General features: G+C 36.6%; 2 protein-coding genes, 1 long non-coding RNA gene and 1 other non-coding gene across 7 annotated transcripts in view; 2 read left to right on the forward strand and 2 right to left on the reverse strand.

The window, feature by feature from the left end:
- Nucleotides 1-2,814: 2,814 nt before the first annotated feature.
- On the reverse strand, nt 2,815-2,885 carry Trnag-ccc. Its single transcript has one exon. It is a non-coding gene; the product is annotated as a tRNA-Gly (tRNA).
- A 171-nt stretch (nt 2,886-3,056) lies between these two features.
- Nucleotides 3,057-8,139, forward strand: LOC112555247 (mapk-regulated corepressor-interacting protein 1-like). The gene is made up of 6 exons (XM_025223597.1): nt 3,057-3,205; nt 3,320-3,395; nt 4,358-4,467; nt 5,074-5,127; nt 7,575-7,622; nt 7,908-8,139. Exons 1-6 carry the CDS (start codon nt 3,154-3,156, stop codon nt 7,976-7,978), a joined length of 411 nt encoding a protein of 136 aa, XP_025079382.1. The 5' UTR covers nt 3,057-3,153; the 3' UTR covers nt 7,979-8,139.
- Nucleotides 8,140-8,541: 402 nt separating this feature from the next.
- Nucleotides 8,542-10,175, reverse strand: LOC112555323. Its single transcript, XR_003097451.1, has 2 exons — nt 10,055-10,175; nt 8,542-9,524 (listed from the first exon to the last, which is right to left on the reverse strand). It is a non-coding gene; the product is annotated as an uncharacterized LOC112555323 (long non-coding RNA).
- A 2,355-nt stretch (nt 10,176-12,530) lies between these two features.
- LOC112554885 (uncharacterized protein C16orf96 homolog) overlaps nt 12,531-27,168 on the forward strand; it is a 42,085-nt gene continuing 27,447 nt past the window's right edge. For 2 of the 4 annotated variants that reach the window (XM_025222989.1, XM_025223142.1), the window contains exons 1-7: nt 12,533-13,349; nt 13,967-14,041; nt 15,239-15,292; nt 17,165-17,197; nt 20,489-20,740; nt 23,248-23,394; nt 24,432-24,477. In XM_025222989.1, the coding sequence (XP_025078774.1) occupies nt 12,840-13,349; nt 13,967-14,041; nt 15,239-15,292; nt 17,165-17,197; nt 20,489-20,740; nt 23,248-23,394; nt 24,432-24,477 (1,117 nt within the window). In that variant the 5' untranslated portion in view covers nt 12,533-12,839. Of the gene's footprint in view, nt 13,350-13,966; nt 14,046-15,238; nt 15,293-17,164; nt 17,198-20,488; nt 20,741-23,247; nt 23,395-24,431; nt 24,478-27,168 lie in introns of all 4 variants that reach the window. The other 2 variants (XM_025223060.1, XM_025223224.1) reach the window with 2 other exon arrangements.

The following is a 27,168-nucleotide window of genomic DNA, read 5'->3' on the forward strand; positions in this document are numbered from 1 at the left end:
AACTGCTTCAGTGTAGATAGTTGTACCTTATTTCTGCAAGATTATTTGTGTAGGGTCCGTGGTGTCACGAAGATACACACCCGTACGAACGTGGTGAATTTAATTCTGTACCATGCAATGCTATATATATATATGACTATTTTATATGACCCACGACTTGTAATGCAAGTTAGTGATGTAAAATGGGATGATAAAGTCGAGGCCGATTAAGATGGTGGCGATGAAAAGGTTGATCGCAATGCTTTCTCGTGGTTTTTGTGCCTTTTGTTTTAATTGATTGCGAGTGCTAATACAACAACTATATATACATGTAATTATCAGTGATAATACTGCATACACACTATTCGGTGTAATCATGGACCACAATCGAATATCCGTGCATGGACGTATATTTCTCTGTGTCGGCGAAGGGGTGTGTGAACTGAAAGCACTTCTGTTGATCTTCGCCTATTCATATAGGCTGAGTTTTTAAACAATAATATAAGAGGTCTATTTAATCAATACACTTAATTCCCGAGTAATTTAATGAATGACGTTATTAAATTCTTAATAACTAATTAAATTTGTTTTTTATGGGCATATCCAACAATAAGATCAGTACCTTTCTTATGCACTCTTCTCCAAAGTGCCTTGAATAAATCTTGGCTCTCAATGGATAAAAACTTTTGTCTGAAGTCTGAACTGATATCGCATGAATGAGAGCCGCACGGCACTTGTCTTGCTCTTTTGATACACCTGGCCGTGGAAACAAAAAAAAAAACTTAAACCAAAAGATTGGATACTTGCACAGTTGCATTCTATCATGCAGCAGTATAATTGTATAAACCACCTTTTGTGTGTTCTTTATTGTTGTAATGTTGTTACTCTTGCAGACTTTGCTGACATAGCCATTCAAGTTATTGCTAACGGTGGCTTAACCGGAAGCTTTATACCGACCAGCCTCGTTCTAGTAGTTGACTTAAAAAAAAAAATCGTCTGCAAACAGTCCAGGGATAGTAGTTCGTGGAGTAATATGTTTAGTTTGCGTTTTTCAAAATGTACGTAACACACGTAAGATAAAATCCCATGTGCTTAAATCTCATTGTCCCTATTAAGTGTTTCCCTTGTTAATAAGTTAATTGTTAATTAACGGGTTAACCATCCACTAGACATATATATGGGACCAATAGAGAAAGTTTCTAAAGCGCGATTGCAGCTCGATCTTTATTTGCCATATTGTGTAGATCGCTAATGTCAATTAAGACGAATGCCTGAATGTTGGGCGCGCATGTGTGCGTTTGTGACACTATATTCAGCGATACCTCGGTTTTTGTCGATAATCCTTCCTAAAACAATCAGCAAAATATCCGAAACCGATGAAAACCGAGGCAATTGTTTCCATATAAATCGATCAATGTAAACCCAATTAGTTCGTTCTAGACGCTCCAAAATACATACAAAACACATTTTATAGAGGATAAATATAGTGTTTACTACTAGAAACAATAAGAAATTAATATAAAATGAACATAAAAGACTAATGTAAAAATTATAACACTTAATTGGTACGTAAAAATATACACGATAAAATAGAAGAAACGATATATTAACTCAGTCACATCCAAAAATTACTCACTATAAACACACGGCACTCATAACTAGAAATTTTTCTGAATCCAAAAGCCAGCAGAATCTGAAGAATAACAGGAATTACTATAATCACTTCAGTACGTAGTCGTGATCTGTCTTTGTCGAACAATTAACGCACACACACCTACACGATGCTTTAATTACTCACAACGCTTTTTAGGTCACCGGGGACTGATGTTCTCGGAATCCATAAATATATAAATATATTTTTTTCACGAGTATCCAGTAGAAGACGCCTTCTCTTGGGACAGACGTTAATGGAATCACGGCACTACCTTTTGGGGATGACTGCTCGAGTGACCACAGCCTCTTATATCGTATTGCCAACTCTTGGGTCAGCTGCTTGCACTCCCGAGCATTTGCCGCAATTCTTGCTTGAGCTGAGAGCAGCAATTACAGTTTACTCAATGATGACGTGAACCGTGACATAAATATCGATCCTACTGATCAGACAATAAAACACAATAAAATCCTTTCCTTTTTCCGCCCGGGTACTTGAAGCTCTGTTCGATCTCTATCCACGGCCGATGGTGTTCACCATTATCACTTTAGTCCGTACTGATTTTCCTCCCGTATGGGCTAGTTCTGCCTACCGTGAGATGGATGTCGTCGGCAATGTCATTGCTTATATTTAGACTTATAGTGCCCTCCCTCCGATGAAGATGTACGTGTTTTTGCATATCTTCTTCACATAAATGTTGAACAGCACTGGAAAATTCGTACAGCTTGGATAGTTCGAACGCGTGCTTCCTCGATCAGTGTTGAATTTCCACATCAATACGTGGGCCGTACTGCCCCTCGACGAAGTTATGGTAAACATTCTTAACATATGATGGAGGCACCACCAGAGAAATTGCAAGCATAGACATACGCAAACACACCCAATGACCAAAGCACAACAGCATATGAGCGATCGACTAGACACACACTTGTACTACATACAATTGCAAATGGAATCTAGGAGACGCATTCAACAGTGCCAAGTATATACAGTTAAAGGAGTTTACTTTATTTTGGTGGACGAAACTTTGCAAACTATAAGGATATAGTGCTTTCTAGCTGGGCATTAAATAACATTAGAAATTAAGCGAGTGGGATGAAAATTTATTAATTTAAAATATTCGAAGTCTTTAAAAAAGACAGAAAAATAAAATTAGACGTGACAAAGAAATTTTAAAAAATTCTTGCGCCGCCCGGGAATCGAACCCGGGTCGCAAGAATGGGAATCTTGCATGATACCACTACACCAGCGGCGCTTACATTCAAGAGTGTGTAATTTACTATTTATATACACTTTTTTACTAACTTTTTTTTTTTTTACATTTTCTTATAAATCGACTGTCATTATTATTATTTTACGACTCTATAAAACTGCGATAGAAATAAGTTTGGGTTATGTTCAGAATTTAACATGACTTATTCATTGACCTTTCCGAGAGCTTGCAAAAAGTATTCTTCCTTCATTTCGAAAGGACGCATGGCTTCGCTGCGCAGTAAATATGCGCAACGTGCCAGAGACAAGAGATGTATGCATTGCCAAAGGGACCCAGCAAAATTGCTGCAAACACACGAAGGGGTATGAGATTTTGATGGCCTAGAGGGAGATTCATAGTCTTTTCCAGGTAGATTAGGTGATTTAAAAAACTTAATATTTCAGTGTTTTAAAAATGTTTACAATTTTTCATTGAAGGTCTTCAAAGACAGTTTGAAAGCTTCGAAAGCAGGGAATTCAGCTTGGGCAAAAACGATCCTGGGGCCGCTATGAGGTAAACCGATGGTTCATTCATTCTTTAACCTGTTTTCTTTACGAAGGTATCCTTTTAGGTGACTTTCTTCATTGCTTAAAAATTCAACTGCCCGAATGAAGGACACTACAGTCTTGATCTCTGCTCCAAAGTGTTCTTGTTTGACCTACAGTTTAGTGACCTGATGTTAGATTGCATTAGACTAGTTACAAGGTATTCCGTCACTGGCAGTAGCCGGAAGCTTCGTAAAGTTTATTTCAGACGCATCGATCGTTAGGTGTTTGATTTATTTTCAAGCAATTTCTTATAGAAATTGTGATTCCAAGAACAGATTGTAATCGAACGTATTTAGCTAGTAAGTTATGTATTATAAGAACTAGTGATTGGTTCTGTTGTATAACTAAGAGGATTTTATGCAAGCAATAGTTTGCTTTGGGGAAGGTTTGGTGTCTGTCAAAGCCCCAGAAAGGTGCACAGATATTTTTCAGTAAGTCAGTGTATACAAAGTTTTTAAAAGAGTAAATCCTTTCTATTGTTTGCTAGAAAGTACATTGTTACATTGTTTTGTAGAGTCTTAGTGCGCTTTAGCAAATTGCTAATTAATATTAATTTACCCTTTACAGTTTTTTTCTGCAGTAAGTCATTGTATTTTTAAAAGCAATTTGTGCAACATGGTTCATTTTCCTACACAAACTATGAATATCTAATTTGAGCAGTGTGGCTTCTTTAAGGACTAGATGAGAAAAGTAGATACTTAATATTAAATTCTTCCTCAAGGACATGTTTCATGAATGTCATATTTCTCAAGGATATAACATGTAACTTTTTATAACTAATGTCATTAATCATTACGATGAAAAGAAGAATATAGTCAGGGTTTGGTTATTTGAGTTCGATTAACATCTAAAATGTATAATAGTTCAGACTTTTATAAATTATTAAAAAGGAGAAAGCATTCAGGTAATTCTTTTGTCTTTCTGTAGCGCTCCCAGGCCAGTCTTCAATGGGAAGAGGCCAACATCCCGACAAAACAGTTCACAGCAAGAACAATTCTCACAGCAACATGAAGAATGTGTCCGATACCTAAGTGAAAGTAAGGTTCATTGTGTAGTGTGGTTTCAAATTTACTGGAAAATATTAAGACAACATTGAATAATATTTAAAAAATATTAAAAGAAAAGTGTTTATGCTTATCTGGCTGACATCATGCCCCCCCCCCTTTTTTTTTTTTGCAAGAAACTATGTAACTTGATACTTTTCCCACCAAATGGGCTTATAGAAGAGTCACCTGTACCATAGTCATACCAGAAGTCATCATATATTGGGTCACAGAACACCTCTCGTATTTGTTTGTTTGTCCATTTCTTGAACATGGTAAGAAACCTCTGAAATGTGTTAATTGTAAACCTTTTGTATAGTGCCACCAACAAGGAAATGTATGCCTATTTAGATTTAAACTTCATATTCAAAATTTCTACCGATTACTATTGACCAGACTAAGCACTAGCTGCATTCTAGTGCTTGTAGATATAAGCAAAGAACTCTTTTGATGATACAGTTGTTTAGATTATGATAAAAAAAATTGACTTTTCCCTCCTTTTTAAAATTATAATTTATTCCTTTTGTGCTTATTTTCTGCAACTCTTCTTGCTGCCACTGGTTTATTATTTGGTTTAAAATGATGTTACATTTTTGGCAGACTGGAATAAAGTCATGCGAGAATATGAACAATTTAAAGAAGGTGGCAAAGAAGGTATGTGTTTTCATTTACTATATACAATACTTGCTCATTTAAAGTATCAATAAAAAAAGTGACTTGATTCTGAATTTATCATGGATAAATGTTAAAACAAACTTATGCTGTTCATACTTTGCTAAAGCAATAGCCTTCCTGAACTCTGCCATACCTATTGTCAGGATTAGTCTTAGTAGAATGTGTCCTTTTGCAGTCTGCGAGGCAGTGTATGAAGAGTGAAAGAGAAAGCAAGCGAGATAGGCCAAATTATTCTTTCTTTTGTTTTGTTTCTTCCATCATCAAGTCATATTCCAAATGCAGTGTCACTTGGCCAGTGAACAAATTCTTATTCTTTATATCTTAAAATCACAGTATTTAGATGATAGATTTCATGTTTTGTTAAAATGTTTTCATATTTTTATTAAAAATGTCACAGAATTAAAATACATCTGATTTAGATGCATCATGCACTTGTGGACTAAGGATTTAAAAATGAAAATAAAAGGATTGCACTTATACACTCTCTCTTTGCAGTCAGATATAAGCATTATTTTAATGTGGATGTCAAGTCATGAGATATAAGAAAAGATAATAATTTGCAAAATAAAACAAAGTGGAATTGTTTAGTTTATTCCTTGTTACTCCTGGAGGAGCATAGGGCTGCAACGACACCTCACCTGTGGACCCAGTTTTCTGCAGCCCCCATCAGTTGGGCCCATGTATGTTTCAACACTCTTTGCCTCGCTCTCTGCCGTTCTTTTCCAAGTGTGCTTTGGTCTCCCAACTCTCCTTTTCCCTGAGGGTTCCAGTCAAGTACCTGCCTGGCAATGGTGTCAGGTGGTTTGAGTAGGGTGTGTCCTTTCCAGCCCCATTTGCGCTTTTTGATGTCTTGGCTAGTGGCATTCTGGTTGGTTCTTTTCCATAGGCTGCTGTTGGAGATATTTTCAGGCCATCTTATTCCCAGAATATGGCATATTCACTGGCTGGTAAACGTCTGGAGCTTGTTGATGGTGTTTGTCACTCTCCAAGTTTCAGAACCATACTCTAGAACTGCTTTCATATTGGTGTTGAAGATGCAGATCTTACTGTGGAAGGATAATGCTCTGAAGTTCCAGATGGGCCGTAGGCTGTTAAAAGCATGCCTGGCTGTGTTGATGCAGTTTTTAAAGTCATCGTCTGCTCCACCATCTTTTCTGACAATGCTCCCAGATGCATGAAGCAATCTGTTTCCAGGATGTTCTCTTCTTGAAGTCGGATTGGGAGTTTCTGCTTGTTGTTGATTCTCATCACTTCGGTCTTCTTTCCGTTGACCTTTAAGCCAGTCTTCTCCGCTTCCTCTGCTAGTTTAGTTTGTGCCTACTGCTGCTGATGAGATAGGAGACTAATGTCATCTGCAAAGTCCAGGTCCTCTAGCTGTTTGATGAAGGTCAGCAGGATACTGGTGTTGGTGTATTGGGTTGTCTTGTGCATAGTCCAGCCCTGACCATCAGGAAGATTGTTGGTGATAATATGTAACCCTGTCTTACGCCAGTCTTCATTTCGAAAGGTTTAGTGAGTTTGTCGTTGTGGATAACTTGGCAGGACAAGTCTTCAGACAACCCCTGGATAATGTTTATGAACTTAGGAGGAATACCATAGTGGATCATCAGCCTCCAGATGACATTCCTGTCTACACTGTCTAAAGCCTTCTCAAGGTTCACAAAATTTGATTTAGGAAGGATTGACACTCGATAGACTACTCAGTGATAAGGAGGGTGGCAGTGTGGTTAGTACATGACTTGTCCTGGTGAAACCCTGCTTGTTCTGGTCTCAGTCTCTTGTCTAGTGCCTTCTTCAATCTCTCTAGTATTACCCTCATCAGGACTTTGCTGGGGATGGACAGCAGCATGATCCCCCACCAATTGTTCCTTTCTTTGATAACTTTACCTGGTTGCCTAGTTTCCAGTCTGTTGGTACTAGCTCTTGTTCCCAGATCTTGTGTAGGAGGGGTTGTAAAATTGTTGCTGTTGTTTCTGGGTCTTCCTTTAGTACTACAGGGGGTATGCCATCTGGGCTTGCTGCTTTGCCACTTTTCATGCTTTTGATAGCTTTGATGATTTCTGTCTTAGTAGGAGGGCTGGTGTTGTGAAGTTGTTCAGTTGCTGGTGGAGTGTCAGGTAAGGATGGTGGACAAGGTCAATTCAGGATCTCTTTGAAGTGTTCCATCCAGTAGTCTCTTTGTCCTGGCTTGTTTGGGTTAATGTTGCTGCCTGACAAGAGTTTGTGTTATTTTGTATAGTCAAAATGGAATTGTAATGTTGTAGTTCTCATTATGCTGAATTACACCACATTGTAACTGCAAGTTTTAATTAAGTCCATAAACGACATGAAAATTTTTGTTTTAATTCTGCTGTTTTCAGCCAGTAGTTCTGCATTTTGTTAATCTGTGGTTTTTCTTTTTTTCTAATATATTTTGTATTTTTTAGGTGGACCAGAATGGTACAAAGAAAAAAATCCAAATCCTCATCTTGCAGGTATTGTATTGCATAAGAAAGTGTTATATATATTGATTCTTTGGATAAAAATTTAAATTGGAACAGTCTTTGAATTACTCCATATATAACAATCATCATTATAATCGTCATCATCAAGTAATGTAAATAGTGCTGTATACCAGCCAAAGCCAAATCAACGATTCTTTATATGTTTTAATCAATTACTACTATTTTTGAAAATCCGGTAACATTCACTTTGCCTTGAATATTGCCCATCTGGTTTTCATCTTGAAATTCTTCTAAGAATTTTTCTCTTGCTTTCAGATTTCAAGCCATTTGATCTTGAAGAATATTGGGGACACAGAACAATGCGCAGATTGACAGAATCCAGTTGAATTTTAACCATGAAGTGTTCACAGTATTTGTTGTCTGGCTGTTTTTGACTCTGTTTTTAATGCACATTATCAGTTGTCATCTCATCAAAACAAATCTCATTAACTGTACATCTACATACAGGAAAAGAGTAAAAAAAGAAAAGTCTTATTCTGCACAATACCGAGCATGTTTCTTTTTGGCTGAACCTTCACCTTCATTGGTAAATTTAAAGGAATGAATGAGTTTTTGCCACAGTAAACATGCATCAAGTGAGAAAACACAAATATAATTGTAACCACTAATATATATATAGAGAGAGATGCAGGGTTTGTAAATAATTTCGAAAGTGGAATGATTTTGGGAAAATGTAAAATAGTCTTCCACACCTGGAAAAGTTGGAATTTCAGGAGGGCAATACAATGCAAGTGAGAAATCCATAGAATGAAGATCTATCATCAAAATAAACTTACAATGTTAGTCTAAATATTGAATACTCTGATACATTAAATCACACTGTTAAGATACTAAAAAATGAGGCTTCTATGCACACCTATAAATTTACAATAAAAGACCATAATTCCCATAAGATTTTCAAGATTTATTAAAAGCGTTCTTCTGCAGGAATCTTTCTGAAGCCCAAAAAAGTTTATTCCTAACACACAAGGCACATCAAGAACAAATTGTATTATGCGCAATAAAAAAAGGCAGGAAATATCTGTAGAACTATATGTTTCCTGCAGAATTTGAGAACCAATTAACATCTTTTATCCTCAATATGTAATGCAGTTTTAAGTTATTCACATTTTGGCACATTATTACACCTTTCATTTTATGGTAGGTTTTTATTTGTTGCTGTCAACTTAAGAAAAGGTGCTACTTTGCTGTACAATAGAACATATTTTTCACAATCAAAATCGCCTGTCAAAAAACAATGAAAGTGTATGCTGATCTAATAAGTATCTTCTAATCTTTTCCTTAAACCATTTAAAATTGCAGATTTTCTTGGTTGATCCGAATCCTAAATTATTAAGAATGTCTTTTGTGGCAGTGATGTAGTCGGGACCGATTCTACCATTAAGCGAACGAGACAGTTGCCTAGGGCGCAGTCACGGAGGGGGGCGGAAAAATGGCCCTTTTGAATTTTTTTAATTATTATTAAGAGGAATAATGTTAGGAAAAATATATTTTTCATAGAAAGCCATTGTACGCAACAATTACTTGACATCCAGCTTAAATGCCACAGATGGTATTTCTGGGGAAGAACCCCAAAGGTGATGGCGTAGTAGTGTAATGGTGTCTCTCTCACATGACCAGAATTCAAAAGTTAGCTATGGACCACCTACATAAAAACAAACATATTTCCATTGATGATGTAGCAAACCATACCATATCCAGACCATCATTTTCACTGTGATATTGTTGCCTTCTTACAGTACATGAGTTTATAAATATTTTACCTCTCATTCCAATCGCAGGGATTTCCTTTGTACATTTTGCACAGTTTGGTACCTTGTGATTATGCACAAGAACAGGCAAGTTGGCTGCATACAGCACAAAACGATGTCCCTAGGGAAAACACAGCAGAAAATCCTTCTATAATGTTCATGTTCAAATGACGTTGTCAAAAATGCAGTTGACATCTACATAAATGCTAAATGTTCCTGACATTCCATATTTCTGGGGTATGAAATAAACATTCTTGTGACGCTAAAGAAAGTCCTCCTCACAGAAAAGTGCATGAATGCCACAATCCAAGCAGCGGATTGTCGGCAAATTAAAGCCCCAGCAGATGCACTGGCTTTAACCTGCAACAGCACACAGCTCGGTGTGCACAAGTAGCAGTTCCGTGCCTATCTTTTCTCATTTGTCAGAACGATTTAGTTTCTACTTCCAGCATTAGCTTGCTCCATTTTCTGGATCTAAGTATAATCCTGTATATGCATTTTAAAAATTTGGTACATATTTCCTTTAGCGTTTGGATTGACGGCCATTCCAAAAATGTACAGTAGGTGGACCTCCTGATGTAAAAAAACAAACAAAACTGTGACTTAATTAAACTAAAGGCAGTTCGTTAATGGCAAATCCTTCATACATACCTACGGCCATAAAATCAAATCCATCCATGCATGATGTCATTAGCGGTGGCTGGGAGGGAGCAGCAAAAACTGTCTTGCTTCTGTTGCTTCTCTTCAACGGTCACCGATCGCCCTGTCGAAGCTTCTATTGTGCGCAAGGGCATTTTGTGCCTACACATGATAAAACAAGTATATAATTTTAAAAATACAACAGAAAGAGCAGCATGCAATGATAATTTGATAGTGGATGCCTATGACGATGAGATATAACACAAGGAATAAAATTGTCTTACCTATGAGAACAAGAAAAGAGAAATATAAACAATCCTGATATCGTAAACGTAAACGGCCGAATGAATACTTGAAGTTTGACTTCAATTTATAAGTACAGTGGAACCTCGGTTAACGAACTTAATCCGTTCTGAAAAGGTGTTCGTTATCCGAAATGTTCGTTATCCGAAACAATTTTTTCCATAAGAAATAAAGGAAATACATTTAATTGGTTCCCAGCCCCTGTTGACTCGCTAATATTTTGAAAGTTACAGGCTATACATATATAGGTAGTTGTTTTAATGAGAACAGTTATAATGCAATATAAATGGAGTTAAATAAACATAAAAAAACATTAACGAAAGCATTTAAACATCAGAAAACTTGCCGTTTTGACGGCGTGGGTGGAAGCAGGTGTGGGGAGGAAGGGGTGGAATTACTGCTTGGATTCCCCCTCCATGAGCACACGTGACATTATAAAATCGGGGGTAACTTCCTTTTTCTGTAGCTTTGAGGTTAAAGGAAAAAAACTTGTCCAGTGTCTGTTCCTTCTCCCTTTTTGTAAAACTCTTCGGTAATACGACATCACATATCCGACAGACGCATGCCACCTTCATACTTTGAAATCATTTACTTTTTCAATTCATTTGTTGGCCGCTTCCTTGTCATTACCTCACTACTATTAATTGCTCTTAATCTTCTTTGGAGCCATGATTGAGGATTATCTTATTAAAATAAAGCAAAACAATCACTAAATAATAAGGATGCGCACAGATAAGGAACGACTGATCGTAATTGTGTCTCGAGCGCGAATGATGACATGCTGGTCGGTCACGTGTGGTTCACGTGGCTGTTCGTTATCCGAAATTTTGTTCGCTATCCGAGACAAACTTTCAACGAAATTTTTGTTCGTTAACCGAAATATTCGCTATCCGAGGCGTTCGCTAACCGAGGTTCCACTGTATTGATGAATATTTGTTTACGTCTCCACCTATACAAAATTACAATAAAGCATGAATACGACTATGCAAAACAAAATTAGCAATGTCTGTGCAGTATCGACTCAACACGCCACATAACTGGATAGAATCCTACCTAGTATGACCAAGGAGTGGACGTGTATATGACGGTGCACTTTATATAACGAAATTACACTCCAGACAGTATACTGTACAGTCACGTCACGTGACATTGGCTGTGTATCGTGATGGCAGCTCAAGCGAAGTTTTGAGCTGGTGGAAATGCATGTAGTGCCATTAATTGCACTAATTCCCGCTACAAGCCTACAAATGTCCTGGAAAAATCGTTTCTCATATTTCCGCAGGATGAATCAAAGTTAGCACATGATTATTATTTTCACAATAGTTTCTTTATAAACATAAATATTGCATGCTCAAGATTATCGATGCTGAACAATGTCGTCTGCCACATTTTGAATTTTCACGATTGTATACTAGCATGCGTTGTCAAAAGTGATCACAGATTTAATAATGTTGATAAGTTGATGAATTTTATAATAGATGTGAATTCATTTTGCCGTTTGTGTGAATTAAGTTAATCTGCTGATTACATTTGTTTCGGTAATTGAACAAACGAGGAGATCAGTGCGCGTGCAGCCTGCATTATTGATAGCGGGTTTTTTTTTCCTTGACAGATACAAGCAGTGGGTGCAAAGGACCAACTAACTGAAGAAAAATATAGAAACTCTGTTTAAGTCTGGCTACTGGCTTTTAAACTGTGGGGAAAGGTTTGCAGTGTTTTTGAAGGAAAATTATGTGCCAAAACAAACCAAAAAAACAAACAAACCTTCAAGGATAATACACTGATAGTACACACTTAAAAATATTATTATGATGGCATACACATTAATGGACTTCAAAAATACTACACGACGATAAATAAAATGTTTTCATCGCATTTATGTAATTAGCTCCCCTGAATCTGTTTCATGGAGACCGGTAGGGTCGCTGCGCGCAACGCCGTCATTGGTGTTAACGTAGGGGATTTCGCGCTATGATCCATCTTATAGATTTAGTATCTTTGGTTAGATTTTCATATACCGACTTCTATAGTCACACATTTGTGTCATATCGCTTTTAAACATTTCATAAAAATATTAGGGACGCATAAAGGAGAAATTTACGGACAAATAAAATGGTGTTTTTCGTAAACAAGTCTCAAACAGAGCTACATGGCGAAGCGTTTCGCACACGTTGCTATAGCGACAGACCTACCCACAGTATATGACGCCACATAAAATACGACCAAACAAACTTTTGCTTACACCTTTCTTTAGTGTAAAGAAAACAAAGAATTTAATTTTAAAACACAATCAGTAAATGAGGTCTTTCTTTGTTTTTGTTTTTTTAGCAAGGTGCTTCTTTGATGCGTACATCAAACAACAATCCGCGCAAGAATATTGATGCACACTAGCAGACGACCAACTGGATAATGGTTAGGTTGGCGGCGGGGCTGGATAAGTGAGAGGTGTATTGTGGACCAAGTTCAACCATTACCTCAGTATTTCACTGGGAAAATGTCGATCTCAGTATCATTGCCGGAAATGGTCGATCTTGCTTTGGGTACCCCTGAAATGGGAGCTGTCAATTTCAACATCCTTCATAAGCTTCTTCATGCGATGATTGTAAAGCTTAACATCCAAGACGCGAAAGGTTTCATCAACGCACATGATCACGAATATCTGCAGTCGTCTGTTTTTTCAGGCACTGATTTAACAAGTAGATCTGGTATAAAGATTGCTTCAAGTATTGATGTTGAATCTGATGTGGAAAAGAAAGATAATGTAAAAGGTATGGAGACAATCAATTTATTGAATGACCGTCAAATTGTTTCCAAACTCCGTTATTTAGAAGGTCGGATTACACAGCTGTCACGGAGTTTGGAGGAGCTTAACTCACTACCCACAACTCAGGATCTCATGAACAAAATACAGAAAACTGAGGACATCATCCACCCAGTGTCCGAAATGTGGCAACTGATGCAGCTAAAAAAGAATATGATAGCAAACCAAGAAGGCATTGATAAGGTAAATCAAGGATTCATTTTTAGGTGATAATGCTTATCATCAACAATTAACCCATGGATAATTATAGTGAAAACCACTGAGTAGTATGTAACAGCTTTTAGTATGTGTATGATTTAATCTTATATATATATAGGGAGAGAACTGTCCCATTCTTTTATAACATGATGTATGCCATTTTGTATACACATGGTCAAAGCTTTTGGCAATAACTATCAAATTAAAAAAACACTACTAACTTTTTTAAAATTGAGCCTTTCATTGCATGTCCATTTTTGTTATATTCAATTCCTTCTGCCATATATTTTAAGCATATTTAACAATCAGGTAGAATGTGAATAAAGATTTACATACACAAATCAATCAGATCAAATGGAACAGAACAAACACAGCTGTGGGACACTATTATAACTTGACTGCTCAATTTATAAATGTATACTGTGTGCAGGACGTAACTTGCAGCTGCATTTTCATTTTTTTAGTGTAATTTTGTAGACATTTAAGTATCTTTTTAAGGAATTTTCATTTTTAGTGGTAATTTTTTTGTAGTTTTTTAACCTAGTCATACAAATAAAGACAAATGACAAATTGAAATTTTCTTTCGTCAAATTTATCAACAGCTCATGACAATAACAGAGGACATACTGAGCGATCTTGGAAAAATGCGTGAGGACTTTGAAGATCCTCAGAAAAATGTAAGTGAGTGAACTCTTTGGTCACGATAGGCCATGATCAAGGCTTTGCCAGGGAAACACGGGGAACACTATTTTCATTACATTTATTGCAAAGTTCAAGTTTTCTTCTTTCCAAAAATAGAAAGGTTTTTTTGGTCTATTGTTTATCTTAGCAACAATAATAAAAAATAAACTTCACCCACTGTTGTCTTCACATTCTTTTATAGTTATTAGCCAGTTATTGCAATGTTATATTTGTATGCTGTGCTAAGAGGATGGCAAGATAACTGACAAATTGGGAAAACTGATTGATGCTGAGTTTTTGAAATATTGCTGTTAAAGTTTAGGGTTGTCAATGATTCGTTTACTTACAATATTTAACACAGCATCTGCACTGTTCATGAAGGCTGCCATTTTTGCATAGTCTTGTATGAAGAGTAAAGAACCTTACCCCAGTTTGTAGCATTGTCAGATCTATTTGACAACAAAACTGTCAAATGATCTGATGAACAGTTAGCAGTTCTGTTGACAGCTTGCAGTTTTCAAGAAGGATGGAAAGAATAAGGAAAGCTTTTAATATAATGAAAGATGAAAGGGAAGGATGTAAACAGACCAGTCATAGTTGTGTTCTAAAATATCTTTCAGAAATCAGGATGCAAATGGGGGACTGGCTTTATTTGTGTGAGAGGATCTGTAAATACCATGCAGTTCAACTGCAGTCAATGGAAGTGATGCATCTCATTTCATTTTGCAGTTTTCATGTGCAAATCATTTGTCCAATAACATCTCTGACAACACAAATGAACCCAAAGCTGTGTTTTAGTGGGATTATAGTGAATTACATTTATCAATCTTTCATAATTTATGATCTGGCATCTTTTATTGCACTAATGACTTTAATCTTAACATGACTCATTAGAAACACAAAATTTTCTGTGTAATTCCCTACTTTACTATAACCATATTACTATAACCAAATTAAGAACCCATTTTAGAAATAATTGATAAAAGGTCGTTAGTCATTACAAATAGTTTCTTTTCACAAAGACTATAAAGAATGTTTTTTGGAAGATGAGGATTGGAAGTGGGAAGAATTTTTGTCTTGTAACACATTGATCATTTCATTATGCAAAATGTTTGTATTAGAATACAGAAAAACTGTACTGTTAACATCATTGGCACTGGCAGCTTGAAATGGAAAACGATTCTTGTGTGCAGGAGAATAATATCAGAGAACTGGAACAACAGATGGAGGAAATGAAGACTATTACAGTAAGTATAACTTGCAGGGCTGCTGAAAACCAGCACGGTCCCGGGGCAGACGATGTATCCAGGCCCCTTGTAATTGTAATCATAAATTATTTTCCCAGTATATAATAATATGCCCACAATTTGATTGTCAATATTTATATTTCATTCAGTAACATAATATAGACTGCAAACATGAGGACAAGCATACTATTATCTGTATCACTACTTAAACATAGAGTTGTTTACACGTGAGTGGTTAGTAAATGAGGAAAGCTGATGTTAAAGGATCAAATTTGTAGGACCCTGCTCCACTGAAAACATGTCCAGAGTGAGGAATGCTACATCAACCTTTCTTTAAAAGAAAAAGAAAAGGAAAAGAAGAAAGAAAAAAAATCCACTTACCTAGGCTGGACAGCCTTCACAGTTGCGGGCCCAAGTACACCAGTACCACCAAGTACCACCCATGCAGTCCCCTCCTTTCATCAGGCCTGATAACTTGCATAGAGTTAAATTCTTAGTCCTTTGTGTAATGCAGAGAAAAGAACGTCTTTACAGAACTTTATTTATTGAGAAAGTTTACCTGCAGCATGTACACATTACAAAAGGGTCAGGTATAGTTTTTGAAAAACTATCAGGAGTGACACTGAAAATTGTCGGGTTAGATCCATGAAATCACCTGCATAAATAGAATGAGTAAACCTACTGCGTCGATACAGAAATAGAACCAGAGAAGCAATTTGGTGTAGCCAGTGAAGAAAGCATTAACAGTGAATCAATCTTAGCACTAGCATGAACCAGCTAACAGAGTGGGTCACAGGTAAGTGGCTCAGGAATAATGCCTTACATTTTATGGAAAGCAATGTGAATAGGGTACTTTTTACTTTTGTAGTTTGTTTATGATGTTGGAAGCTGTTAAGACAAAACAAAAATCAGATGTTTGTTATTGCTGTGCCAGTACAAGAAGTTTTTCAGGAAGCACAATACAAACTTTTTCATTAGAGGCTGAACTTTTACCTTAGGGCAGGAAAGAATGATTCAGCCTTTAGGAGAAAGGCAAGGAGCACAGGATTTTTAAGTCTGAGAGGGTCATTATCATTGTATTTTTTGAGACAACACATAAGGGAATTGCCTTAAACAAGCAGCACTAATCTAAGTGAGCTTGCAAAATACTGCTGATAATGATATGATCTATCATGAAAAAACATAATAAATATTTCTATTGCTCAATTCAAGGAACTATCACATGAAGGTTCTAAATCTCACCAGATTGTTTTCCTTTTTTCGCATGCTGTCAAAACTTTATCATGAAGATTAGTAGATCTGGAAAAATGTGGAATAATATTTCAATCTCCCACTTAGCCTAAAACGTTAACTCTTTTTTTATTACATTCTTGTGCATGACAAAGGAATCAATAAAATAAAAGTACAGAAGCTGTTATTGACTGCAGTGATATTTTATTGTAACCCTATCCATGTTTTTTAAGCACATCCACAGCCCATTTTATAAGCACCAAAAAAAAATCAACAACAACAACAACAACAACAACAACAACAACAACAACAACAAAACAACAGAAGAAAACTGCAATGAGCAAAACAAAAATAAATAGTCAGCGTTCTTGCTTATAGGCCCAGAATAGGTAAATATCATCTTTCTGGACCTTGCATGTGCAGGGATACCAACCTTAATTTATCCCATCATCTGCTTGATATCTTGTTTTATATATTAATGATGCTAGATTTATCTGAACTACTTTGAACTCAACATATGTGTGTACTCTTACATTGTTGCCATAAGTGATTACAGAAGTAATTTAAATGCAGGGGTTTGTGAATTAAAGCATCACACTGGAGATCAGCATAATGATTATGAAATTTGTCATTCTTTTACAGACTAAAGGGCAGGAAAATTTTGACACATTTAAGGTATGAAGTTTATGTTTTTCTAGTATTTGTGAATTCCCTATCCAATGGTCTCTATATCTGTCTGTAACAAAAGGCATTTTGTTTTGTGCATATAGTGTCTAAAATGTATATACATACTTTTATGCAAAAATCAGATTTACATTTTGTGAAATCAAAACATAGTACACAATGCTTATATTGTGTGACACATTAAGTTCCTGTACTGGCATCTTATGGACAGTCTCATCAGAACTGGTTGTTTACTAATTAGATTAAGAAAAAGTTTAAATAATTCAAATGCTTGGATTTGCAGTGCATTAATGCATGCTCTTATTTTGTAGATTTCAATGTATAGTTACTTTAAAGCAGTGGTTCTTGACCATGTTTGAGGTATCGAACCCACAAGTTTCGTATGCACATTCACCGAACCCTTCTTTAGTGTCATCACGAATTTCGGGTGTGTCTTGACCTCCATGGCGGAGGCTCCGCCGAACCCCAGAGACTGACTCACCGAACCCCTAGGGTTCGATCAAACCCCGGTTAAGAACCACTGCTTTAAAGGAAAACACTTAGTATGGTAGTATGCTTTGTATACAATGCAAACTGAATTTTTGCCTCAGAGTGAACTTTTGCATTTTATTTAATCAAAATCAAGTACAAGTTAAGAAAAAATAATTTTCATTTTAATATGTTGAAGGTAAATTTTCGTATCCCTGAATTACCCTCTGGGATAAAGTGATTTGAAAGGATATTGTAAATTATAGCAAAAACTTTTAATGTAGCAGAACTAGGCATTTTCGTAGATTGTAGATATAGGTTGTTAGTAATGTAATCACAGTTTGCACTCTAAAAGTTCATTGTTTGTATGCCATAGTAGGATAAAAGAAGAATTTCATTTTCCATAGTCATTATGGAAAAGTCAGTTATTTGAAGTTGGTCATCATCATCATCATCATTCCTTGCTACTCCTCGAGGAGCATAGGGCCGCAACAACACCTCGCCAGCGGACCCGGTTTTGGGCAGCCCCCCTCAGTTGGGCCCATGTGGTTCCGGCACCCTTTGCCTCGCTCTCTACTGATCTTCTCCAAGTCTGTTTTGGCCTCCCAACTTTCCTCTTCCCCTGCGGGTTCCAGTGAAGTGCCTGCCATAGCTGGCAATGGTGTCAGCTGGTTTGCGCAGGGTGTGTCCAATCCAGCCCCACTTGCGCTTTTTGATGTCTTGACTAGTGGCATTCTGGTTAGTTCTTTCCCACAGGCTGCTGTTGGAGATCCTCTCAGGCCATCTTATTCTCAGAATATGGCGAAGGCATCGGTTGGTAAAGGTCTGGAGCTTGTTGTTGATGGTGTTTGTCACTCTCCATGTTTCAGAGCCATACAGTAGGACTGCCTTCACATTGGTGTTAAATATGCGGGTCTTGCTGCGAAGGGATAATGCTCGGGAGTTCCAGATGGGGCGCAGACTGTTGAAAGCATGCCTGGCCTTGTTTATGCGGCTTCTGATGTCGTCCGCTCCACCATCCTTGCTGACGATGCTCCCCAGATATGTGAAGCGGTCTGTTTCTAGGATGTTCTCTCCTTGAAGTTGGATTGGAAGTTCCTGCTTGTTGTTGAATTTCATCACTTCGGTCTTCTTTTTGTTGATCTTTAAGCCAGTCTTTTCTGCTTCCTCTGCTAGCTTGCTCAGTTTGGTTTGTGCATGCTGCTGCCGATGAGATAGGAGACTAATGTCATCTGCAAAGTCCAGGTCTTCTAGCTGTTTAGTGAAGGTCCACTGGATACCGGTGTTGTTGTCTTGGGTCGTCTTACGCATAACCCAGTCTATGACCATCAGGAAGATTGTCGGTGATAATATGCAACCCTGTCTTATACCAGTCTTCATTATAAAAGGTTTAGTGAGTTTGCCATTATGGATAACTTGGCAGGATGAGTCTAAGTACAATCCCTGGACGATGTTTATGAATTTAGGCGGAATACCATAGTGGTTCATCAGCCTCCAGATGACGTCCCTGTCTACACTGTCGAAGGCCTTCTCAAAGTCCACAAAGGTTATATAAAGGGAGGATTGCCATTCGATGGACTGTACTATGATGATACGAAGGGTTGCAATGTGGTCAGTGCATGATTTGTCCTGGAGAAACCCTGCTTGTTCTGGTCTCATTCTCATGTCTAGTGCCTTCTTCAGTCTCTCTAGTATTATCCTTGTCAGGACTTTGCTGGGGATGGACAGCAGCATGATTCCCCGCCAGTTGTTGCACTGGGAGAGGTCTCCTTTCTTTGGTAGTTTGACCAGGTGGCCTAATTTCCAGTCTGCTGGGACTAGCTCTTGTTCCCAGATCTTGTGTAGGAGGGGCTGTAAAATTGTTGCTGTTGTTTCTGGGTCCTGTCTTTAATGCTTTGGGAGGTATGCCGTCCGGGCCTGCTGCTTTGCCATTTTTCATGCTTTTGATAGCTTTGATGATTTCTGTCTTAGTGGGAGGGCTGGTGTTGACGTGAAGTTGTGCAGTTGCTGGTGGTATGTCAGGTAAAGATGGTGGATGAGGTCTATTCAGCATCTCTTCGAAGTACTCCATCCAGCGGTCTCTTTGTTCTGCATCATTTGTTATGGTCTTGCCGTTTTTGTCTTTCACCGGCTTGTTTGAGTTTACGCTCTTGCCTGACAGAGTTCGTGTTATTTCATATAATCTCTTCATGTTTCCATGTGTGGCTGCTGTCTCTGCTTCCTCTGTCAGTTCATGGGTGAAGCGTCTCTTGTCCTCCCTTGCCGACCTCTTCACTTGGCGGTTGGCTTCCCAGTATTTCGCTCTGAGACCTTCTTTCTCTTGCTGGTCTTGGCACTGGTTGAGCTTTTGTTTCAGTCCCTTTCTTGATTCTATCTTTGCCCAGGTCTCTTGGGTCATCCATTCCTTATGTTTTCTTTCCCTCTTTCCCAGAACATCTGTACAGGTTGACTTCCAAATTCTTTTGAGTGTTGACCAGTGTTCTTCCACAGATTCTTCCGCCAATCCTGAAAGGGCCTCATACTTATTCTTAATTTCACAGTTATAAATTTCCCGTGTCTCCTTGTTCTTGAAGTACTGGGTATTGAACTTGTGATGTGGTCTGCCTGCTGTATCAAGCTGGTCAGGAGAGTATAAAAATGGAAGGTCACTTTAAGAATTGGTGTGCAAAATACAGCTTAATTCCTCATCAGCCAAGAATGAATGCACATATAGTAAACAGTGTAGCGTTTCCACTAATCCTTACAAGTTTGTCAGATATAGTTGTTGTATTATCATGTTTACTGGTAACAATAAAATGTCTTTTGGAATTTCAGATTGAAATGGAGCAGAAGATTGAATCACTTACAGATGTTATTAACGATTGTGTTCTATGGCATCAACTGGAAGAAGCTCTTTTGGGCATTAACACTCGGATAGATTCTCTACAAAGAGCTGCTCTACGTGCATCATCTACACCGGGCTCTGTGTCTCAACAGCCTTCTTCAGGAGAAATTGGTGAACAGGAGGAAACAGAAGAAACTGAAGTGGCATTGGTTGAAGCAGCAGTCCAAACATCAACAGGAGGGGTATCTTACCATATTTTTAAAATAACATATTAGATTTATTAGTTTTAGTTCATTCCAGGCATTTGATGGTTTCTTTTATTTTTATCCTCTCTTTCATAATCTTAAGTATGTACATCTATATCACAATTAAGACCAGCTGGTGTACATGACTTTTTTAAGATTCTAATAAGATTAGTTAAGGCATTAGACTAAGAATCACAATAACACTTTGACTCACATGTACAGAAACTGCTGTGGCCAAATTGTAGGGAGCAGAGTCCGTCTCCTAAATAGTGGGTGGTAGGCTGGTCCACATTATCAAGGACGATTTTTCTCCATAAGGCCACAGAAATATTAGAACAAGATTAAAGAGACAGTTGGCTGTAAATCCAAACTTGTCTGATGAATGAATCTGAAAGAAGTGAGGCAAAGACCTCCAATGCCAACTACTTATTTCCCTCGCCATTAAACCTTCCAGACCCCATCCTCCCTACTTCCTCTGTTGTCAATGTCCTTGTCTCCCACGCATTCTATGACCCACACACCCTGGGCTTTATCAGTCACGTTTTGTGACCTTTCCAGTTCAGGGCCTAAGGTCATGTTGCCATGGTGTGTACCAAGCACATGTTTGGGCTTGATAAACATCATCTAATAATGTTTATTTTTCAGTGAAAAAAAATGTTTGGGTGTCTTGAAATCCATGCACACTTATATCTTTGCGAAAGAGCATGAAATTTTATTCAAGATTTAGTAGGTAGCAGCATTCACCTAGTGCTAAAGAGAGATTTATCTTAATGCTAAATGACTGGTAAATTCTTTTAGATGAAGGGCAACATGCCTTGAACTCATAATAGCTGTAAAAAACACCCATAAACATCCCAAAAATAAAGCCTTAAATGAAAGTTGGATACAGTCAAAGGGAAGCAATATACACTATAAATTGAACATATATATGTTTTGAAAGCTGATCACTTACTCCCGAAGAAAGTTAAAGATTTGTTGCCCACATCTAAATAAATGCATACCATACTATATCTCTCAGAACTTTACTTAAAGAACTTTTTTAAAGTTAGTTGTTGTTTTTGTTGTGCTGTGTCTTGAGACTTCTCCGATAAGACTAGACTTTAAGAGCTGCTCTTGCTCCTGGTCCCCTTTCATACTCACTAGGTGTTTTTGTGCCATGCCACTTCTCAAGAAATCTTAGATAGCACTAGAACTACAGAACCATCAGCCAAATTAACCACCATGGCAAAGGGATTCTCAGAATAATCCTTAGCTGCTTTAAGACATTGCTTTAGAAGAGCAAGTTGTAGAACAGGTAGCTGGATATATTTTGAACTGTTTCATTCTGATAAAAAATAATTGTAACATCTTCAAGATATCTTCTACAACTTCATTGATTTTACGAAGTTGTTTAGCAGAGTCTAGCGCAAAGGGCTGTGGCATGTCAATAGATTTTGAATACATTTTTGGGAGAAGCTGCAAGACCCAAATATGGAAATCTTCAACATCACAGTTGTAGGTAAATTCACTGCCCTCAACTTGGTAAACACCTATGCTTGAAATATCAAGGAGGTGCTACTGTTGACAGTTCAGGAAGTGCTAAGGTAACAAAAGAAGAAGAAGCAACCCTAGATTATGAACAACATTCAAGATCTCTGTGACCTTCCTTGGAGAAAGGAAGAAAAAAAAGCAACCCAGCTTCCAGGTATAAAGCAATAAATTGTGCCATCAGGTAATGGATGAAGGCAGCTATGTAGAACTGGATTTAAGGCAAGTGCTGGATCATAGAATTATCTCTGTCAGTTTGTTTGTGAGGTCTTGCATTTCACTGTTGCTACCTCCCAACAGTCCAATGTTGTGTGCAGAAACACACAAGACATATATCCTGCTTAATTATGGTTATAGGAGTAAGTATATGATTACAAAGCAAAAAGCTGTTCATCCCAAACGATTGCTGTCAAGTTGCCATTCTGACCTTTTTAAAAAAAAAAAATTTCCATCATTTTGTAACCATGGAAACAGCAATTAAAGCCAAACTGTTAACAAACTATGACAATATTGCAATTGCACACTTTCAGCATGTTCATTATGGCTTCAACATATGTTTCAACAATCAATTATTTCCCAACACTATAAGCATTTGTCTGATTTTTATTTTGACAATGCAGCTTTCAGACTGTAATCTGGAAGAAACAACAAAATAAGAACTCATTCATTTCACTTTCAATAATCAGTAATAAAAAAATTAAAAAATTTTTCTTTAGTAAAGTTCTTTGAGTCAACCTTAAATGGTGGTGGAAAAGTGCTACGTAAATGAACATATTATTATTATTAATAAAAAATAACAATTTTGAAGCTTTAAAAATTATTCCTCAACTCAGCTAGGTGTGATCGTCCAGCTCTCAAAGGTAAATCTAGAATTATATATGCATAAAATTTCCAACCAGTAGAAATTCTTAAACTGGCCTTTGAAGATACCAGCATTGTATTAAATATTATTAAAAAGTAAACACTGTTGTCCACAGAGGTACTCAGTGGCAACAATGGGCTCTCGCAAAGAGTCACAAATTTTAGGTCGTGGGCCTTCTACTTCAGTACTGGAGATGCTGGAGAAACTTGGCGAACTCTTGACAAGCTATGATACACTTTCTTTCAAAGTCAGTGGTATGGAGGTATGTATCATATTGCATATTTGTGGTACTTGTAATCCCTAGTGTAAGATATGGAACCAGAATGGCTTGCTGGATGGAAATCTCATTCAAAGGAACAATAATGTGTATAACTTGTCTTCATATAATAAATTAAAGTGTTTAAAACTGAAATATAATTTGAGGGGGCACAACATTACGCACTAGGTGACTTTTTGGAACCATGTTTTTGACTATTCTATTATTTATATATCGATGGGGCATGTTAAGAATGGGAATTAGACATTTTCATGTAAATGTGACCTTTGGTTGCCATGGAAATGATCCAAAATGGCCACCAAGCAAAAAAAAAAAAAAAAAAAAAAAAAAAAAAAATCAATGGCATCATGACCATGCTACATAGTACAAATCTAGCTGTTTGTTGCTATTTGTTACTTAATAAATTTCCCGTAAAGTTATGCAGTGGCACGAAATTATTTTATAACTTATTTTTGAATGAGTTTTGTAATTGCCCTTGAAGATTGTAGTGTAATAATAGTAATCATCATTAATATTTCTGAAGAACATGTATATACTTACCCTGAACCTTCTAAAGGAATTCAGAAGGTGGCTACAGAAGGCACACATGCATGCAAGCACAAATTATAAATTACACTCAGAATGCCAGACACCTCTGTCCAGCTGATCAACAACCACCAAAAGCATATCACACTGAAACATTAATAGCACATAGAAACATTAACATTGTCAGTTTTAATCACATATTGGGAAAAAATTTGTTCCAGACAAGATCAGGACAGAGCATTATCCCTGAGGTTTTCTTCTGATAAGAGAAATCATGAAAGCCCAAGAAGCAGATGTTAATGATTGAGAGATTAGAAAGTTTGTAGATGTTGAATATATACCCCTTAATTATTCAAAAATATAATTTTTGAGCACACTTAAATTGCTATGTAAAGTGTTATGAATTTTTTATGATCCATAAAAAAATTAGGGTGTACACTTAAATTTATGTCAATCTAACAGCATAAATTTTAATGTGGGTTTGTTTTGTGATTAAGGATAAAATGAAGCTCAAAGAAGATCAGCTAGAAATGGATACAAAAAGTAAGTAAAAATTGTTTTCTATGGGTGATGCATTTGTTGACAGAACTGTTCTTTGATTCTTCTTCCATAGGTGCAATTGCCAGGGTTAGGGGTTCCATGTTTTAGAAATGTATGAGAGGTATGAGTTAATTAGCTATCATTGAAACATGCTACCCATATTGCACTAACTATAAACTGTCTTTTCTTTGTTATCTCTTTTCTCAGGTTCCTGCCTCAGCTTTGATCCATAAAAGCTTTTCATCTTCTTCTTCATCATCATCATCATCTTCAATCAATCATCAATCACCATCATTCATCAACAATCATCATCATCACCACCACAGGCAGTAAAACTACAGTGATGGGTTAATTTTATTTGAGTATTAATAGTAGAAATATTTTGTTGGGATTAAAAATATATGAATATGACTAGTTTATTTTGTTAGGTCTTTGAGCCCATTCACAAAATTTAGCATACAACATATTACTGGAAAAATATATGATAAACAATCGATGAAAAATATCTTTAGGGAAGAGAAGCATTTCTTTTCTTTGTTGCTAAATAAAAAAAAACTTGGGTTACACAGTATTATTTTATTTTTTTTGGTTGACATCAGCATCAGTAGTTTAAAGTTATTAAGACTAATGTAATACATTTTTGGAATGAAACTTTTTCTTAAATATATCTGACATGGACTGAATAATATATAATGAAACTGATCATTTTTATCAATTTGATATATAGGGTACATCTTGCTTATATGTTTGTGAGAATATCTTAAGGCAGTGGTTCTCAAAGTTTTTCGGACCGCGGACCACTTTACTTAAGTAAAGAATATGGCGGACCACCAAGGCCTAAAAATCAGTCTGTACTATGAATTTCAAATGTAAATTGCCGCATTTGTTTTATTACAATTCAAAACTAAATGTCCTTCTGCGACAGTAGTATAGTAATAAGTTGACATAAAACTAATACCTCGTTCTTTGTAATTAAAATGTTGATGAGAGGAATGCATCATTTTAAACATCACTTTTCTGACTGACGACTGTCAGCCGCGGACCACCTGACTTATGCTCGCGGACCACTAGTGGTCCTCGGACCACACTTTGAGAACCACTGTCTTAAGGCATGTGACATGATGTCTGAAATTCCAAATTAAAGTCATACAAGTGCGTTTCTAATGAATTTATTAATATCTAAATTGAAATACATCTCCCTGTCTGGCGCAGATTTAATTGACATACAAAAACTATGATGTCTGAAATTCCAAATTAAAGTCATACAAGTGCGTTTCTAATGAATTTATTAATATCTAAATTGAAATACATCTCCCTGTCTGGCGCAGATTTAATTGACATACAAAAACTAAATTTGTCACTGCTGTTGGTGAAATAAACTTGCTAATGGCTTCCACTCCTTGAGTTAACCAAAAAGGTCAAAAACTATACCTAAAAAGAATAAGCCTAATCTCAGATACCCAATTTTGCTTTCCATTATTGCCCAGTCATTCTAACATTTTCTAAGCTCTCCATGGATGTCTGTGTTGCTCCATCTTTGTTATTTTTAATCCATTATTTCAAACAACTTACGTACGTGTTAATGAAAATTGCGTATCTTTCAAAATCACTATATCATCATGTTAGAAGTATGTATACCCATACACAAAAATCTGTTCGTAGCGTTTATGTGCATTTTTTTAATTTCCTTACAAAGATTTTCATTAAGGCCTCATGCTTCTGCTCCATAACATGAGATTGGTCTGATGCATATCAAATAACCTGGTAAACTCATTTACAGAACGGTTGTCTTTCTTGTATATAATGTATTAATTATGCAAAATACTGTTTTCTTGGCCTTAGTAATTAGGTCTTCAGATGCATGGGAAAAACTTAGTGGAGAAAAAAAGGCCTAAACACTTATATATATTAACCACATTCATTTGTATACTTCCATATAGAAACCTTTCATTTTCTGCTTATAAGAATCCCACTTTTTTAAAACAACAATATAACTCTTATTTAAAGCTTATGCTTTAGGCTAAGGCCTTACTGATGCTTTATGTAATGTATTTAGTTGATTTTGTAGTCCTATCAGTTTCTGATATCAATACAATATCATCTGTAAAATAAAAGGACAAATATTTCTATAAATTCATGTCAAACAGTTGCCCCATGTTTTCTGAAGTTCATAATTTCTAAAGCTAAATAAAAAGTGAGAAAAATATAGGGTTACAGAAATCTCCTTGCTTAACGCCCTTTGTACACTCAATATAATCCCTGAAGTAGCCTCCACATCTGACACAGGCTTTAACCAATTTGTAGTTCTTATGAATACATTTGTGTAATTTTCCACAAATACCACGTTTGAAAGGGATTTGCCAAATTAAATTTCGAGAGAAAGAATTGAATGCTTTTTCAAAGTCAATAAATGTACCATAAAATTTACAATCGATATAAAATTATCTCTGAATGATAGAAAATAACATACAAATATGGTCAACCAGAGAACGGTCTTTCCTAAAACCAGCATCTCTTTACAAAATCACCATCCAAATATTTAAAAACTTCACCAATTATACCATCTGGACCTGGTGCTTTGCCAATTTTTTGTTTAAGAGATTTGATGGCCTGTAGTACCTCTATTTTGGTTATAGGGTAATCTAAGTCTACTATTAGTTTCAAATGCTGTCCTAAAAGGACCATACCACTGTT

This window comes from Pomacea canaliculata, linkage group LG1 (assembly GCF_003073045.1).
Source record: "Pomacea canaliculata isolate SZHN2017 linkage group LG1, ASM307304v1, whole genome shotgun sequence".
NCBI classification, from domain to species: Eukaryota; Metazoa; Mollusca; class Gastropoda; order Architaenioglossa; family Ampullariidae; genus Pomacea; species Pomacea canaliculata.

What these genes read in the sequence shown, in the direction of transcription:
- LOC112555247 (XM_025223597.1), top strand. Translation starts at nt 3,154, where the DNA reads ATGTATGCATTGCCAAAGGGACCCAGCAAAATTGCTGCAAACACACGA. An exon ending in TGCTGCAAACACACGAAGGG is followed by an intron (nt 3,206 to 3,319) that starts GTATGAGATTTT and finishes TTTTCATTGAAG; the next exon opens with GTCTTCAAAGACAGTTTGAA. An exon ending in TCCAAATCCTCATCTTGCAG is followed by an intron (nt 7,623 to 7,907) that starts GTATTGTATTGC and finishes TCTTGCTTTCAG; the next exon opens with ATTTCAAGCCATTTGATCTT.